Genomic DNA, 12,761 nt, shown 5'->3' with positions numbered 1-12,761 from the left:
AATTCTCTTTAAAAGAACTCAGGATAGTCCAGAATAGATAGTTGCAATAATCTAGAGTAGAGGTAACAAAAGCATAAAGGAGAGGTGCACAGGTTATGTTGTCAAAATATGAACACACAGAACAGATAAGACGTTCTCGAAAGCAAGATTTTATCATGTGACAACCTGTTGTTTGAATGATAGTTGATAGTCCAAGTAAATGCCTGAATAACTAAAGGAATCTACTAATGTAATTGGGGCACCCTGGATTGTCGGAGAAATTGAGAGTCTCGAGGGATGACATGTTACCTAACCGGCAATGGTTTTCTGAATGAATATAAGTTGATTTGTATGCAACCAGTTGGTAACTGCATCAAGACAATGCTGCAACAAAAAAAATCCAGGGGGGGTGGGGTCTGGATCCTGATAAGATGCCAATAAAATATTGTCCATAGAAAAGTAAGAACACGCAGAATGTTCTTGTATAAGAGCAACAAGCATTAAATAGGAGTGACAATTTGAGGTCTCCATAAGGTCATAATTGTGGGGAAGACATAGGAGGATATAGAAACTGAGAAAGTACAGTTACAGAGAAAGGAAAAGAACCAGTTAATAACACTTCCAGGTAGTCCAATATCCAAAAGCCTGGTTAGCAGAATACTCTGTGTGAAAACAACCAGTAGAGAATTAACATGGGAAACAGTGTGCACAGCACATGCCAGCTCAGCGAGAAGGGGGGGGGGGGGGTGGGGGGGGGGGGGGGGGGGGGGGGGAAGTGAGTGCCTGGTAAGTAAATCAAAGTTGTACCATATTCGACGACACCCATACATACTTAGTACCCAAACAAAAATGATAAGTTATACCTACGTCTTACAACTGTGCAATCTGAATGTATTAAGACACACATTAGAAAAGGTAGCAAAAAAAAACCATTCTGGTGTAATAGAATGATAAATGAAAATGATATAATACACAGTTATTGGCATCACTTCTGTAAAATAAGAAAGAATGTTAAGAGAGCACAACCTTAAAGAGCATTATCCTATGTGACAACATATACTGCATAAAAAAAGGTAAAATTAAACGAGGATTGAGGAAACTAAACAGTCTAGTCTGTGCAGATAAGTTATAGTTGTTGCTATCTTTTATCTTGGTCACATGAGACAAAAAATAACTGAAGTTGGATGGCCCATGGTCTGTTTATCCGGAATGCTGTGACCAGTGATGACTTGACTGAATTAACACATATTGAGCTTGGAAAAGAATCAGTCAGCCTTCCATACCAGTTTTAATAAAACTCCCGAGATCTTCCAACCTGTTGAATGTACGTGTTTGGTTCTGAAGGTAAGTATTGTATCATGCGAGTGGGATATAGCAGCCCGTATTGGGTGCCTAATGCCTTTATCTGAGGCTGAAAATTCAAAAACTCCTTGCACTTTGCTTCTGTTGTGCTGGTGAAATCTTGAATAAGATGAAGTTTACAATCACCAACTTTTAAGGGCTATTTTTGTTTTGCTGCCTGCAGTATGGCCTGCACGTGAATATAGCAGACGACTCAAATCACAACCAGCCTGGGCTGAGTTCCCTTCCTTTCCTAACTGTGAGTACCCGATGGGTGTGCTCTGTTTCAAGAGGCAGTGTAAAGGTAAGCACGAGCAGCTGATGGAGCAAATGTTCTAGGCACTCAATGATATTGGCACCTTCCTACCTATCCAACAGTTGTATGTTGTTCTGGCCATGGGAGCCAACTTTTCAAAATGACTGGGGGTGCTAAACCCAATGGAAGTTACCCTTCCCTAGACACAGTCAAGGAGTTTGTTCAATATTGGAGGTGCTCAAGCACCCACAGAACAGGCTCTTATGGTTCTGGCAGTTCCTGTTCGCAAGATCTTCAAGGCCGCTCTGCAGTTGGGTGTTGAGTTGCGCTTGTTTGTCCCTCTGCTCAAGCTTCTGCAGCTTTACTTCTAATTATTCTGTACGATTCTGTGAGTCTTGTACTTGCTGGGACAAGATTTCCAGGTCATTCTTAATAACAGTTGTAACATCCAATTATGCCTACAGCACGGTCTTGATATTAGCAAATTCCTTCATAATTGTGGAGGGAACCAACAATGCTGCTTTACAGGCTAAGGCTTTTTCCAGTGTCAGGGGATCTGTTTTATGTCATTTGAGTCCAGATACTACTGCAAAACTTGGGTTTCCTGTAGCCGGCTTGTTGGCTGCCATGTTAGGAGTGAGCTGTGCAGTGAGGAAAGAAACTCTTAATAAACCGTGGTCTAAAAAATCATATCTCAGAGGGTGAGCTGATGCAGAGCAAAGGGCTAAGCAGCCATCTTGAAAGCCTTCCAGGCCACGCCCCCTGTTACTCCACTCTCTAATCTAGCTCCTTTTGTCCTTCTACTGCCCCTGTCCCACCCACGCCCTCCCCTAGCTCCACAGTTTCACTTCCTTTTTTTTTTCTACAAATTAAGCCATGTGTTTAAACACCTAAATCAAAAAGGAAATTGAAAAGAAATGTGTGATTTGACCAAGGGACCAGAAGTATGTACAAATTAACTTGAAGATAGGAAAGAGTCGAATAATGTGGTATAAAGGCCTATCTTCCTCGATGCTTGAGATTTAAAAAGCTGCACAAAAATCTCGATGAGTTCATAGCCTATAAGAAATCATCTACTGTGTTATATACTGGGGGATTGATCAATATGAATTCTAACGTTTCCAAGGACCAACATCTGAGCTAAATTAAGATCTATTTGGTTGCTTTCATCAGACCCAATTCTACCTGTCCCAGATATTTGATGTACCTGATGTTTTCAAAGCTTAGGCAAGAAACTAACACTCCAGACTGAGAAAAGAGGAACCTCTATCTGAGCAGACTCCAATTTTGCCAGTATTATAGTACTCCTCTATTTAATGCCTGGTTGATGAAACCAAATATTATATTGATTGGCAAACCTGATTAAGCACAAACAAATCACAATGCCTCCATACAACAGTATTTTTTAAACTACAAGCAGATCATAAAGATTGGAATGTTATTCTTAACTGTTCCAGTATTAACAAGGTTAATGGGATAAACCTGGGATCTTGCCAGGTATATTGTGATTGGGATCTTGCCAGGTATATTGTGACCTGGATTGGTCACTGTTGGAAACAGGATGCTGGGCTTGATGGACCTTTGGTCTTTCCCGGTATGGCAATACTTATGTACTTATGTAATATTTTATGTACATGAAAACATGATTTCACTGTATGACTAACTTCCTTAAGTAAAGTAAGGAGGGAGCTGGATGAGGTGTATATCCCTGTACAAATGCTTAGTGGCCATATTAACCTCAGCTTAGTAAAACTGATTATAAGTATATCCCTTAGCTGACCTCAGTTTAAATTCTCTCCAGTTATATTTAAAACCATAGTAACTACAACAATAACAACCACATGATGTTTCTAGAGAAAAATATTAGTAGTAACCATTTGATTCAGATCCAAAACAAGGATCTAATTTTGACAAAGTAGAAACAACCAAAAAGACAAGGACCCACTCAAAGTATGCATGAAGGAGTACTAGAGAATGACACGAGGACAAAGTTTGTCCCCATTCTCACCCCATCCCCATGGGTTCTGTCTCCGTCACCACCCCATCCCCGCAGGTCCTGTTTTCATCCCCACCCTGTCCCTGCAGGCCCTGTCTCTGTTCCTGTTTGTAGAAGCCTTGAACACTTGATTTTATATTGACATGCTTTTATTAAAGTATAAAAAAGGAACAATATGCTGTGCAACTGTTGTGTATAAATTACAAATAGAAAACAGTAATAACAACGAGCAGCTATAATAGCCCTCCTTCCCACCACCACCCTCTACCCTTCCAATCCCAACAATAGCTGATTTCTACTACACCAAGAAATTCTAATTCACACTGTTAAAATGTCCAGGGGTATAAAATACAACCCATTCTGTATGCCCAATGTGCCCTATGATGCACTGTTATAGTTTTTTAATCTGTGGATGGATAAGAAGTCATCAACAATTTTAGGATTCAATCTAGCTCTCCTGTCTTCCACAGTCCTTCCTGCAATAGAAGATGTGCTGGTAGCAGGATGTACAGGATCCTCCATGCAAATTTTGCTAGTTGTGGCCTGCATGTTTGCTTGTTTTTCCAAAAAATGAAAATATCGTTGTAGGCATCACTGTTCATGTTTAACAGTCCAGTTAATTAACAGGCTTCAAAGTAGAAAATGACATGGCGACAACGTTTGTCCCCATCCCCGTGGTTTTTGTGGGTCCCCGCCCCCGCGTCATTCTCTAAGGAGTACACTAAGCATGCTTCTTCTGCGTGGCTTGTTGACATCAGTAGGAGTTTATAGCTTGCTCCATAAAGTGTACAAGTGATTTATGGTTTATTTGGTTTGATATACCTCACTTCCTTTACTGACATATATTGTATTTCTATTACATGGTTGTTCTGCAGTCTGTTAAATGTGTATATTTTTTATATTGTTTCATGGTAGTCCTATTATTAGGTTTCACTTTGCTGTTTCCAAGTTTACCTCATTTAGTGTACAGTACAGTCTTGATTATCAACGTAAACAGGACTGACCTGTTGTCGGTTAATGTGAAAACATAAATACATAAGTATTGCCACACTGAGACAGACCAAAGGTCCATCAAGCCCAGCATCCTGTTTCCAACAGTGGCCATTCCAGGTCACAAATACCTAGCAAGATCCTCAAAAAAGCTCAATACATTTTATGCTGCTTATCCCAGAAATAAGCAGTGGATTTTCCCCAGAGTCAATTTAATAATGGTCTATGGACTTTTCCTTTAGGAAGCCGTCCAGACCCTTTTTAAACCCTGCTAAGCTATCCGCCTTTACCACATTCTCTGGCAATGAATTCCAGAGTTTAATTGCTATTTGAATGAAGAAAAGTTTTCTCTGATTCGTATTGAATTTACTACTTTGCAGCTTCATCGCATGCCCCCTAGTGTCACAATCTGTCACACTGGTCAGGAAAAGTGAGCTCTTGGGCCACTACCGATAACTGGCAGCGGCAGGAGAACCACCCAAACAGGCAGCAAGGCAGACCCCAGACAGACGGGCACAGGCCGTACTGGAGCAGCTGGACTGGAACAGAAGCAATAAGCAGTAAGCAGGAGAATAGTCCACGAATCAAGCAGAGTCTTACTGGCAGGCAGCAAAGCAGAAGGGAAACCAGGAACCAAACAGAGTCGATAGGCTGGCACCAATCAGTAGTAAACCAGGAATCAAGCAGGGACTTGGGTAGGCAGCAAACAGTAGAATAAACCAGGAAACAAGCAGGGTCTTGGGCAGGCAGCAAACAGTAGAATAAACCAGGAAACAAGCAGGGTCTAGCTGAAACTGAAAGTAGCAAGGATAGCACTGCAACAAACACAGATGAAAACTCTTCTGAGGGCAGTAGCGTTCCTAGGGGGGGCGGTGGGTGCACGCCGCCAGGGGGGTGCCGCTTGCGCCTGTCCTCCGTTGTTCCATGCTTCCAGGTTACTTCCTGTTCCGGGGCAGAGAAGAAGCATGGAACAATGGAGGACAGACGCGCGTGGCACCCCCCCCCCCCCCCCACGGCGGCGTGCACCCGGCGGGGGGGGGGGGGATTCCTTCGCGGGGGTGTCCTTTCGCCGGGGGGTCCGCGCTGCATCGGGGGGGGCGGGGCGCTGCGGCGATCCGCCCTGGGTGCCAGCCCCCCTAGGAACGCCACTGTCTGAGGGTCTCTGTTGCAAAGGCAAACTAGAAAGTTTCCAGGTGGTTAATAAAGGCAAAATACCAGGGAGGTCACCAGGTAAGGGTGCTGCTTAATTCCAAAAATCCCACGACAGTCTGGAAGGCTGGAAGATCCGGACCGGAATGATTTCTGGAACATGGGAAACAGCAAGCAGACAGTCCATCACAGCCACCAGGTCTGATCACCAGGTGGCAAAATGAATGAGAGCATGAAACATGGGCACAATCGTACACCTAGTCCTAGTATTTTTTGAAAGATTAAACAAAGGATTCACATCTACCCATTCTACTCCACTCATTATTTTATAGACATCTATTTTATCTCCCCTCAGCCGTCTCTTCTCCAAGCTGAAGAGTCCTAGATGCTTCAGCCTTTCCTTATAGGGAAGTCATCTCATCCCCTTTATCATTTTTGTCGCCCTTCTTTGTACCTTTTCTAATTCCACTATATCTTTTTTTTGAGATGACCAGAATTGAGCAAGTGAAGCTCCTTCAGCAGCAGAACAATTCAAATGTGTCATATTGGATGCATTCATATTTATCATGATATCTCGAAGCTTTCCCCCCCCCCCCCCCCCCAAAAGCACCAAATCTTTTGTAGGACACCACCCAAGATTGAAGGAAGAAAATTTATTGTGATGTACCAAGAGGCAGTCACGTTAAGCACAAAAATATGTATTTGTTTTCCTTGTAAATATTTACTTACTGTTGATGGTGAGAGAGAGAAGTTTTTGAGCCCTCTCAACTTCATGTTTTTGTGGATAATAAGAAACAGGAACGCATGGAGTCCTAACACATGTATTTGGGCTGGGCCTTAATGTAACTGTTTGATTTTGTTTCCTGTTAGAATAGTCATTTCTTTATATTTTGTTTGGTCAGGCCTTTTATTTCTTTTCTTTTCTTTTTCCCTCCTCCTCTGTTTTTGTGGAGTAAATATCGGTACATGTGTATGTACTTGGTTATTTTTGCTCTTTATTATTGTTTGAGTTTGTTGTTGTTAATGTTTTATTTTTTTTCTTTATTTCAATCCATTTAGATCTTATGGATAATGCAGACTATACATTTTATACGATTTTTTCAAAGGGAAAAATCAAAACAAAACAAAGTAGTCCCCACATATGTGGAAAACAAAGTTGCTTAGCCATAACTGTGGTTTTCTGTGGACAAGCCAAATCAGTTAAACATGCCTTCCCATGTCCCCTGGAGGTTAAGCTGTTAAGCGTAATGGTGGGTGGAGGGGATCTCTCAGCACCAGGGAGTATGCACAATCTCTCACATATCCTCTGAAGGTCCTAGTTTGCTAGCTGTAGCTAGGGTACAGTCCTTGCTCGTTGCCATTGGTGACATCCTTCCACATGTGATTGAATTTTATTCTGCTGTGTGCAGGAAACGTTGGCTACATGTACACAACTTTAGGAAAACAATGCTAAATGAAGAAAGTCAATGGTATTGTTTGTTGCACTCAGAACTGCATCGTGCTCTTATTCCTGCCTGCATCTGTGACAAAGCTAAGAAGCCTTTCTATTTGTGTTAACTCTCTACTGTAATATCTGAACTAAACGTTTTAACCGTTTGACCATCAGTTTACTGAAACTGTTTTATGTTGTGGGGGTGAAATAGATTTTAATGTCCATAGGACACACTTAACTCTTATATAATCTTCACTTTTAGTGATCATGATGATGAAGTTGAAAGCCTGGCTATCACATCTGCAAATTTTGCTGCCAAGGGATCTACTCAAAGAGTGCCTGTGAAAGACTGGAAAGCCAAGGTTTCTCCCCGAGCGTCTCCAAAACCCAGAAGGAAGAGCAAAAAAGATGAAGGGTATGTTAAAATTTCATGGTGTAGGAAACCGTCCCTAGGCAATTTATAGATTGGGGGTGTAAAAGCAAAACATGGTAAACAAAATTTTTATGTTACATATAGACACGCAGCTCCAGTGGTTAGACTTCGTAATGTGTATGAAGTTCTCAAAATCATCTTTCTCTGCAGACAAGCAAGGGAAATGTAGGTACACTAGATGATGATATCCTCATGGCTCCGTGTTGAGGGAGCTCTCCCCCAGCTCGAGAAGTTTTTTGGCCATGCTTGTCCAGATTCCTCTTTGTCTTTTTTCTACGCTCCTCAGTGGCACAGAAAAGGACAGTAATGCTATGTTTTCCATTGGGACATTACAGTGGCACTTAACTAATAAAAACAAAATTCCAAAAAAGGAGCAGAAAACCACAAAGAACTGTTGACATGGCCGCCACAGCTCTTTTCTTCTTGGGCTCAGTTCTAGCACAGTTGGGGTTGTTGGAGAGGTAAGACCTCATCTCTTAGACCCCTGCCAAGCTGGATGTTGTCTGTATACCAACAGCAGCATATAACTGGCATATCCTAGACCACTGCTCAACCCCAATGTTGTCTCCACATGTTGGGGCACACTTCAGGCAAAGAAGCATGGATCTGCTTGCTCAACCACTGGAGCTAATTCTGAGAAATCTTCACGCCTCCTGACACTGGTAGACTGTGGAACAGTGCACTCTTTCTCAAATTCAAACAAAAATGAAAACTTAAAGCAGGATGTCTGGATTCTGATTTGTGTCTCAAGCACTCCTTGCAGTGGTGGTGCTACCCGTCCAACCTCAACAGGGGCTGCCCATTCCAAGCCCCTCACCCCCAACTCCCACTCGTAACAGGCATTTCTATGCTGGCTTTCAAGACCCAAGAGCTCTGGAAGGTAATGTCTTCACATCTGCCTGTTGGAATGAAGGGTGGTTTTTCTACGCCCTAAGCACCTTTGTTGCCTGGGTAAAGAATCAAGTAACTGTGTTTTATGTCAGCAAACTAGGAGGCTCAGGATCCTTCTGCCTCTGCCAGGAGGCTGAACACACGCAGAACCTTGCTTCCACAATACCAAGAATAATTTGGGTAGTCTATCTTCCTGGGAAGCACAACCAAAATGCAGACTTGCTCAGTTGGTAACTCAATCCCATGAATGATCTCTTGATCCCTTGGTCTCTTTCACACACTTCCGGTGCTGGGACATCCATATCTCAACCTGTTTGCAACAATTTACAGTACAAAATGTGTGATGTACTTCTTTCTACATACAGACTCTTGCAGCTTCTTTCACGATGCATTTCAACTTTTCATGATCTTTACACTTTTTCACTGTTTCTGTTAGTTTCTCGAGTTCTTCGCTGGCCGTTGCTTGTCTGGACACATCTGGTTACCACGCAAGTTGAGGAACCAATTTTCCTGGGTACACCAGCCCTCCCTACCCACTCAGTAACAGGGCCTCCTCCTGCACCTCAGCCTTCAGAACCCATGTTTGACAGCCTGAAGATTGAACTTTTTTATTTTTATTTTTTTTAATTTGCAAGAAGTCCTTATTAACAGTTCAGACATGAAAGGAAGCATACATAATATCTCCAATATCATTGTTATCGTACATGGACAAATGTCGAATAGCAATGAAAAAATAAAGATGCAAACAAGAAAACCTTTCCACCAGTCCAAACTCCTACAGCGAGATGAAACTTCAAAACTTTAGATCTTTTTTTTTACTAAAAGTAATCCCCCCTCCCCAACCCCCCCTCTCTCTCCTGAACAAGAGGGTATAATCATTCTCCTACCCAAGTCACACATTATTCAAACAGAACACTTAGAGAGATGAAAGGTTCCCAAATGGTCTCCCATTTATGCCTATGATGTCTATGCTCTGCCAGGAAACCCTCCATTTGGAGATCATACCAGTTTAAGTGGGCTTGTTTCTCTTCCACTGGGCAGCATCCTAACATAGGGCTCCATGACGTGCCTAGTTCCCCACATCCTTCCATACCTCCTTCACCTTTCCAGCTCTGAACTGAAAACTATGTTGGTGCACTTCCATCTTTCTCCTTCTGGTGGCCTAGCACAAAGTAGTCAGCAACATATTCCTGTCCACATACCACCTTATCCCCTACTTTATGAGGGATCTGCTGAAGGTAAAGGTCCCCCAAACAAGATCCTCTGGTCAGTGTGGAACCTTAATATTGTACTTGGTCAGTTAATGGGCTTGTAGGAAAGAGTGCGAGCGTTGGAGGCCTGGGCCTTTAACTTACAGTTAGCCAGCAGTTCAGAGGCAAACAAAAAGATTTATTGATGTAGGTTGAAATATAAAGACACTTGTCTTCCTCACAGGCTTTTCAAGGTAACGATTAACTATCTAAAGTGGTTTTGGTCTCCTGCTTGCTCAACAAGAGTACACAGTTATGAACAAGGCACAAGCCACATCTTCTGTTTTGCAGCTGCAGACCTTCCCTTATATCCCTGGTAATCCTCTCTCTGGAGTTCATCTAAACCCAGGATGTTCAGTTTCTGTCAAAATTGAATATGCGACCAATATTGGCCACTCCAAAACTGTAAATGAAACTGCTCCCCACTCCATCCCCCCGACCATAAAAGGCTGCTCCTCAGTGAGTAATTGAATGCTTTACACCATGAAATATAGTCAATTGTTGATATGATGAGAATTTTAATTGAGCTGACTGGTGAGATGTAGAGTTTACGATACATGGGCTGATCAAGATGGGATTAATGTATATCTTTTTAATTTTGTTTTAGGCTTTTTTTTGAAGGGGTATGTTGATCACCCCTGATTTTTAGGTATGTATTGATACATTATTGGATTTGATTAAATCCATCCAACGTTTTATACACTTTTATATGTTTGGAAAGTGGCTTGTCTTATCTCCTCCTCCATTTTACTTTTGAATGTGTAATGCATTTATTGTACTTTATTTTATGTTATGACTTTATATATATATATATAACTTGAGATGATGTTATCACTATTTTTATGTTTTATTTGTAGTTTTACCCCTGTCGCAGCCTGAGGGCGAACGTGGCCACGTCGGGTACTGCTTTTATCTTGGTTTGAATAAATTATTTCTTTGTATTTATATATGTGTATCGGTCTACTTTTTATAACAGACCTTCATTGGAAATAATTATCCAAATCATTGTTACCTGATGCTAGGGTCCACATTGGGTGTCAGCATTCAAGAAAAAGATCTAGGTGGTGGTGTAGATAATACGCTGAAATCTTCTGCTTAGTGCGTGGCGGCAGCCAGAAAAGCAAACAGGATGCTAGGAATTATTAGGAAAGGGATGGTGAATAAAACCCGAAAATACTATAATGCCTCTGTATCGCTCCATGGTGTGACCACACCTTGAGTGTCGCCGTATCTCGGAAAAGGTTCAAAGAAGAGCGACCAAAATGGTAAAGAGGATGGGATCTCCTCTAGTATGAGGAAAGGCTAAAGAGGTTAAGGCTCTTCAGCTTGGAAAAGAGAAGGATGAGGGGAGATATGATTGAGGTCTACAAAATCCTAGAAGTGAATTGATTTTTTACTCATTCCAAAAGTAGAAAGACCTAGGGGGCACTCAAGGAAGTTGCATGGAAATACTTTTAAAATAAATAGGAGGAAATATTTTTCTCACTCAATGAATAGTTAAGCCCTGGAACTCTTGTCGGGGATGTGGTACAGCAGTTAGCATATCTGGTTTAAAAAAGGTTGGACAAGTTCCTGGAGGAAAAGTCCATAGTTTGCTATTAAGATAGACATGGGAAACAACTGTTGCCCTGGGATTTGCAGCATGGAATGTTGCCATGATTTGGATTTCTGCCAGGTACTTGTGATCTGGCTTGGCCACAGGACACTGGTCTAGATGGACCATTGATCTGACCCAGTATGGCTACTCTTCTGTTCTTTTGTTCTGCCCATGTTGGTTCCAATCGCAAAAGGGCTGCTGAGACATACGGCAGCCTCATGAGACTGCCGTGGGAGGTCCTGCAAAGTGGCAACTTGTTAGTCAGTTCTTCACCAGACATTACTACTTGGATCAGAGCTCTTCAAAGGACGTTCTCGTCTTTGACCAAGAAGTTTCCTGGGGTACGGTGACCCTCATCTTCCAGTACGCCTGCATTTCCCTGCTGTCTATAGAGCACCCTTGTTACAAGTAAGCAACTGTACTTTCTCTATGGATAAGCAGGGAAATGCAGGTTTATTTACAGGCTTAATATACCACTACTTCTAGAAAAAGGTTGCAGTAGTAATATCCTCCCTCTGTCCCTGCTACTGACAACACCAAATTATACCTCTTACAACTGCAGTTAAGATATTGACTATGGGAAGGAGATACCTGGCCAATCACAGAAATGCCCATTCATACTTAGAAGTCAAAGGCTGCTCTTGAGCTGTGGAAGAGCTCTTGCACCATGAAGTAGTCAGGTTAATGTCACCATCTAGTGTGACTATTCCCCAGGTGCTTATGGAGAAACCCCCATTACTGATAAGCAACTCTGCTTTTTCTTCAGCCCAGTGATTCTGTGGCTGTACTGTTTTGCTATGCACATAAACTAGGGTTAATTCACAAGTCAGTACTTTGAGGCCAGCTGGAGATGTTGCCTTACAGTTCATGAAGGAAAATAGTGTCAGCTAGCACTCAGTGGTGACATCTAATAGCCAGATTTAGGATGCACTTGTTCCTGTTCCAGAGGAACTCATGATCTATCCTATTTGCTAGGCCAGTGTTGGAGGTTAGATAACAGGGGGAGGAGGAAAATGTAGGCAATTAAAGTTGAAGGTACGGTAGGTCAACGGAACAGAAAGAAATTGCTGGGTCAAAAAATAGAACTTTTTCATTGCAGCAATATCAATATAAGAATAGTCATACTGAGTCAGACCAATGATCCATCTAGCTCTGCTTCCAGCAGTGGCCAGGAACATTTTTCTTCCTCAGAAATGCATAGACATGAACTGATATAACACATTAAGCAAACAGTAAAAATGTGATGATCCAGAGGAACTGAGGAAAAGAACTGTAGAACTAGAAGATGTTATAAAGTAACTTGATTAGGGAGGAGAGGTATGTGCGGCTCTGTATTAAGCTAAAAGGTGTAGATTCTTGCGGGTGGACCCTTCTCAGGCATCTCATGTCATCATTGGGTGCCCTGGACTCTTTAAGAGCATGTCCCTGCCATGCATTAAGCTGGAGG

General features: G+C 42.1%; 1 protein-coding gene across 1 annotated transcript in view; it reads left to right on the top strand.

The window, feature by feature from the left end:
* The window catches only part of EDC4 (enhancer of mRNA decapping 4), a 1,195,039-nt gene that overhangs the window by 794,077 nt on the left and 388,201 nt on the right, over nucleotides 1-12,761 (top strand). Inside the window, 1 exon segment of the mRNA XM_030203662.1 lies at nucleotides 7,406-7,558. Within this exon segment, the coding sequence (XP_030059522.1) occupies nucleotides 7,406-7,558 (153 nt within the window).

The sequence above is a fragment of the Microcaecilia unicolor genome, chromosome 5 (genome assembly GCF_901765095.1).
Source record: "Microcaecilia unicolor chromosome 5, aMicUni1.1, whole genome shotgun sequence".
NCBI lineage: Eukaryota > Metazoa > Chordata > Amphibia > Gymnophiona > Siphonopidae > Microcaecilia > Microcaecilia unicolor.
Note: the sequence above shows the minus strand (reverse complement) of the source record. Positions and strands in the feature narration are given on the sequence as shown.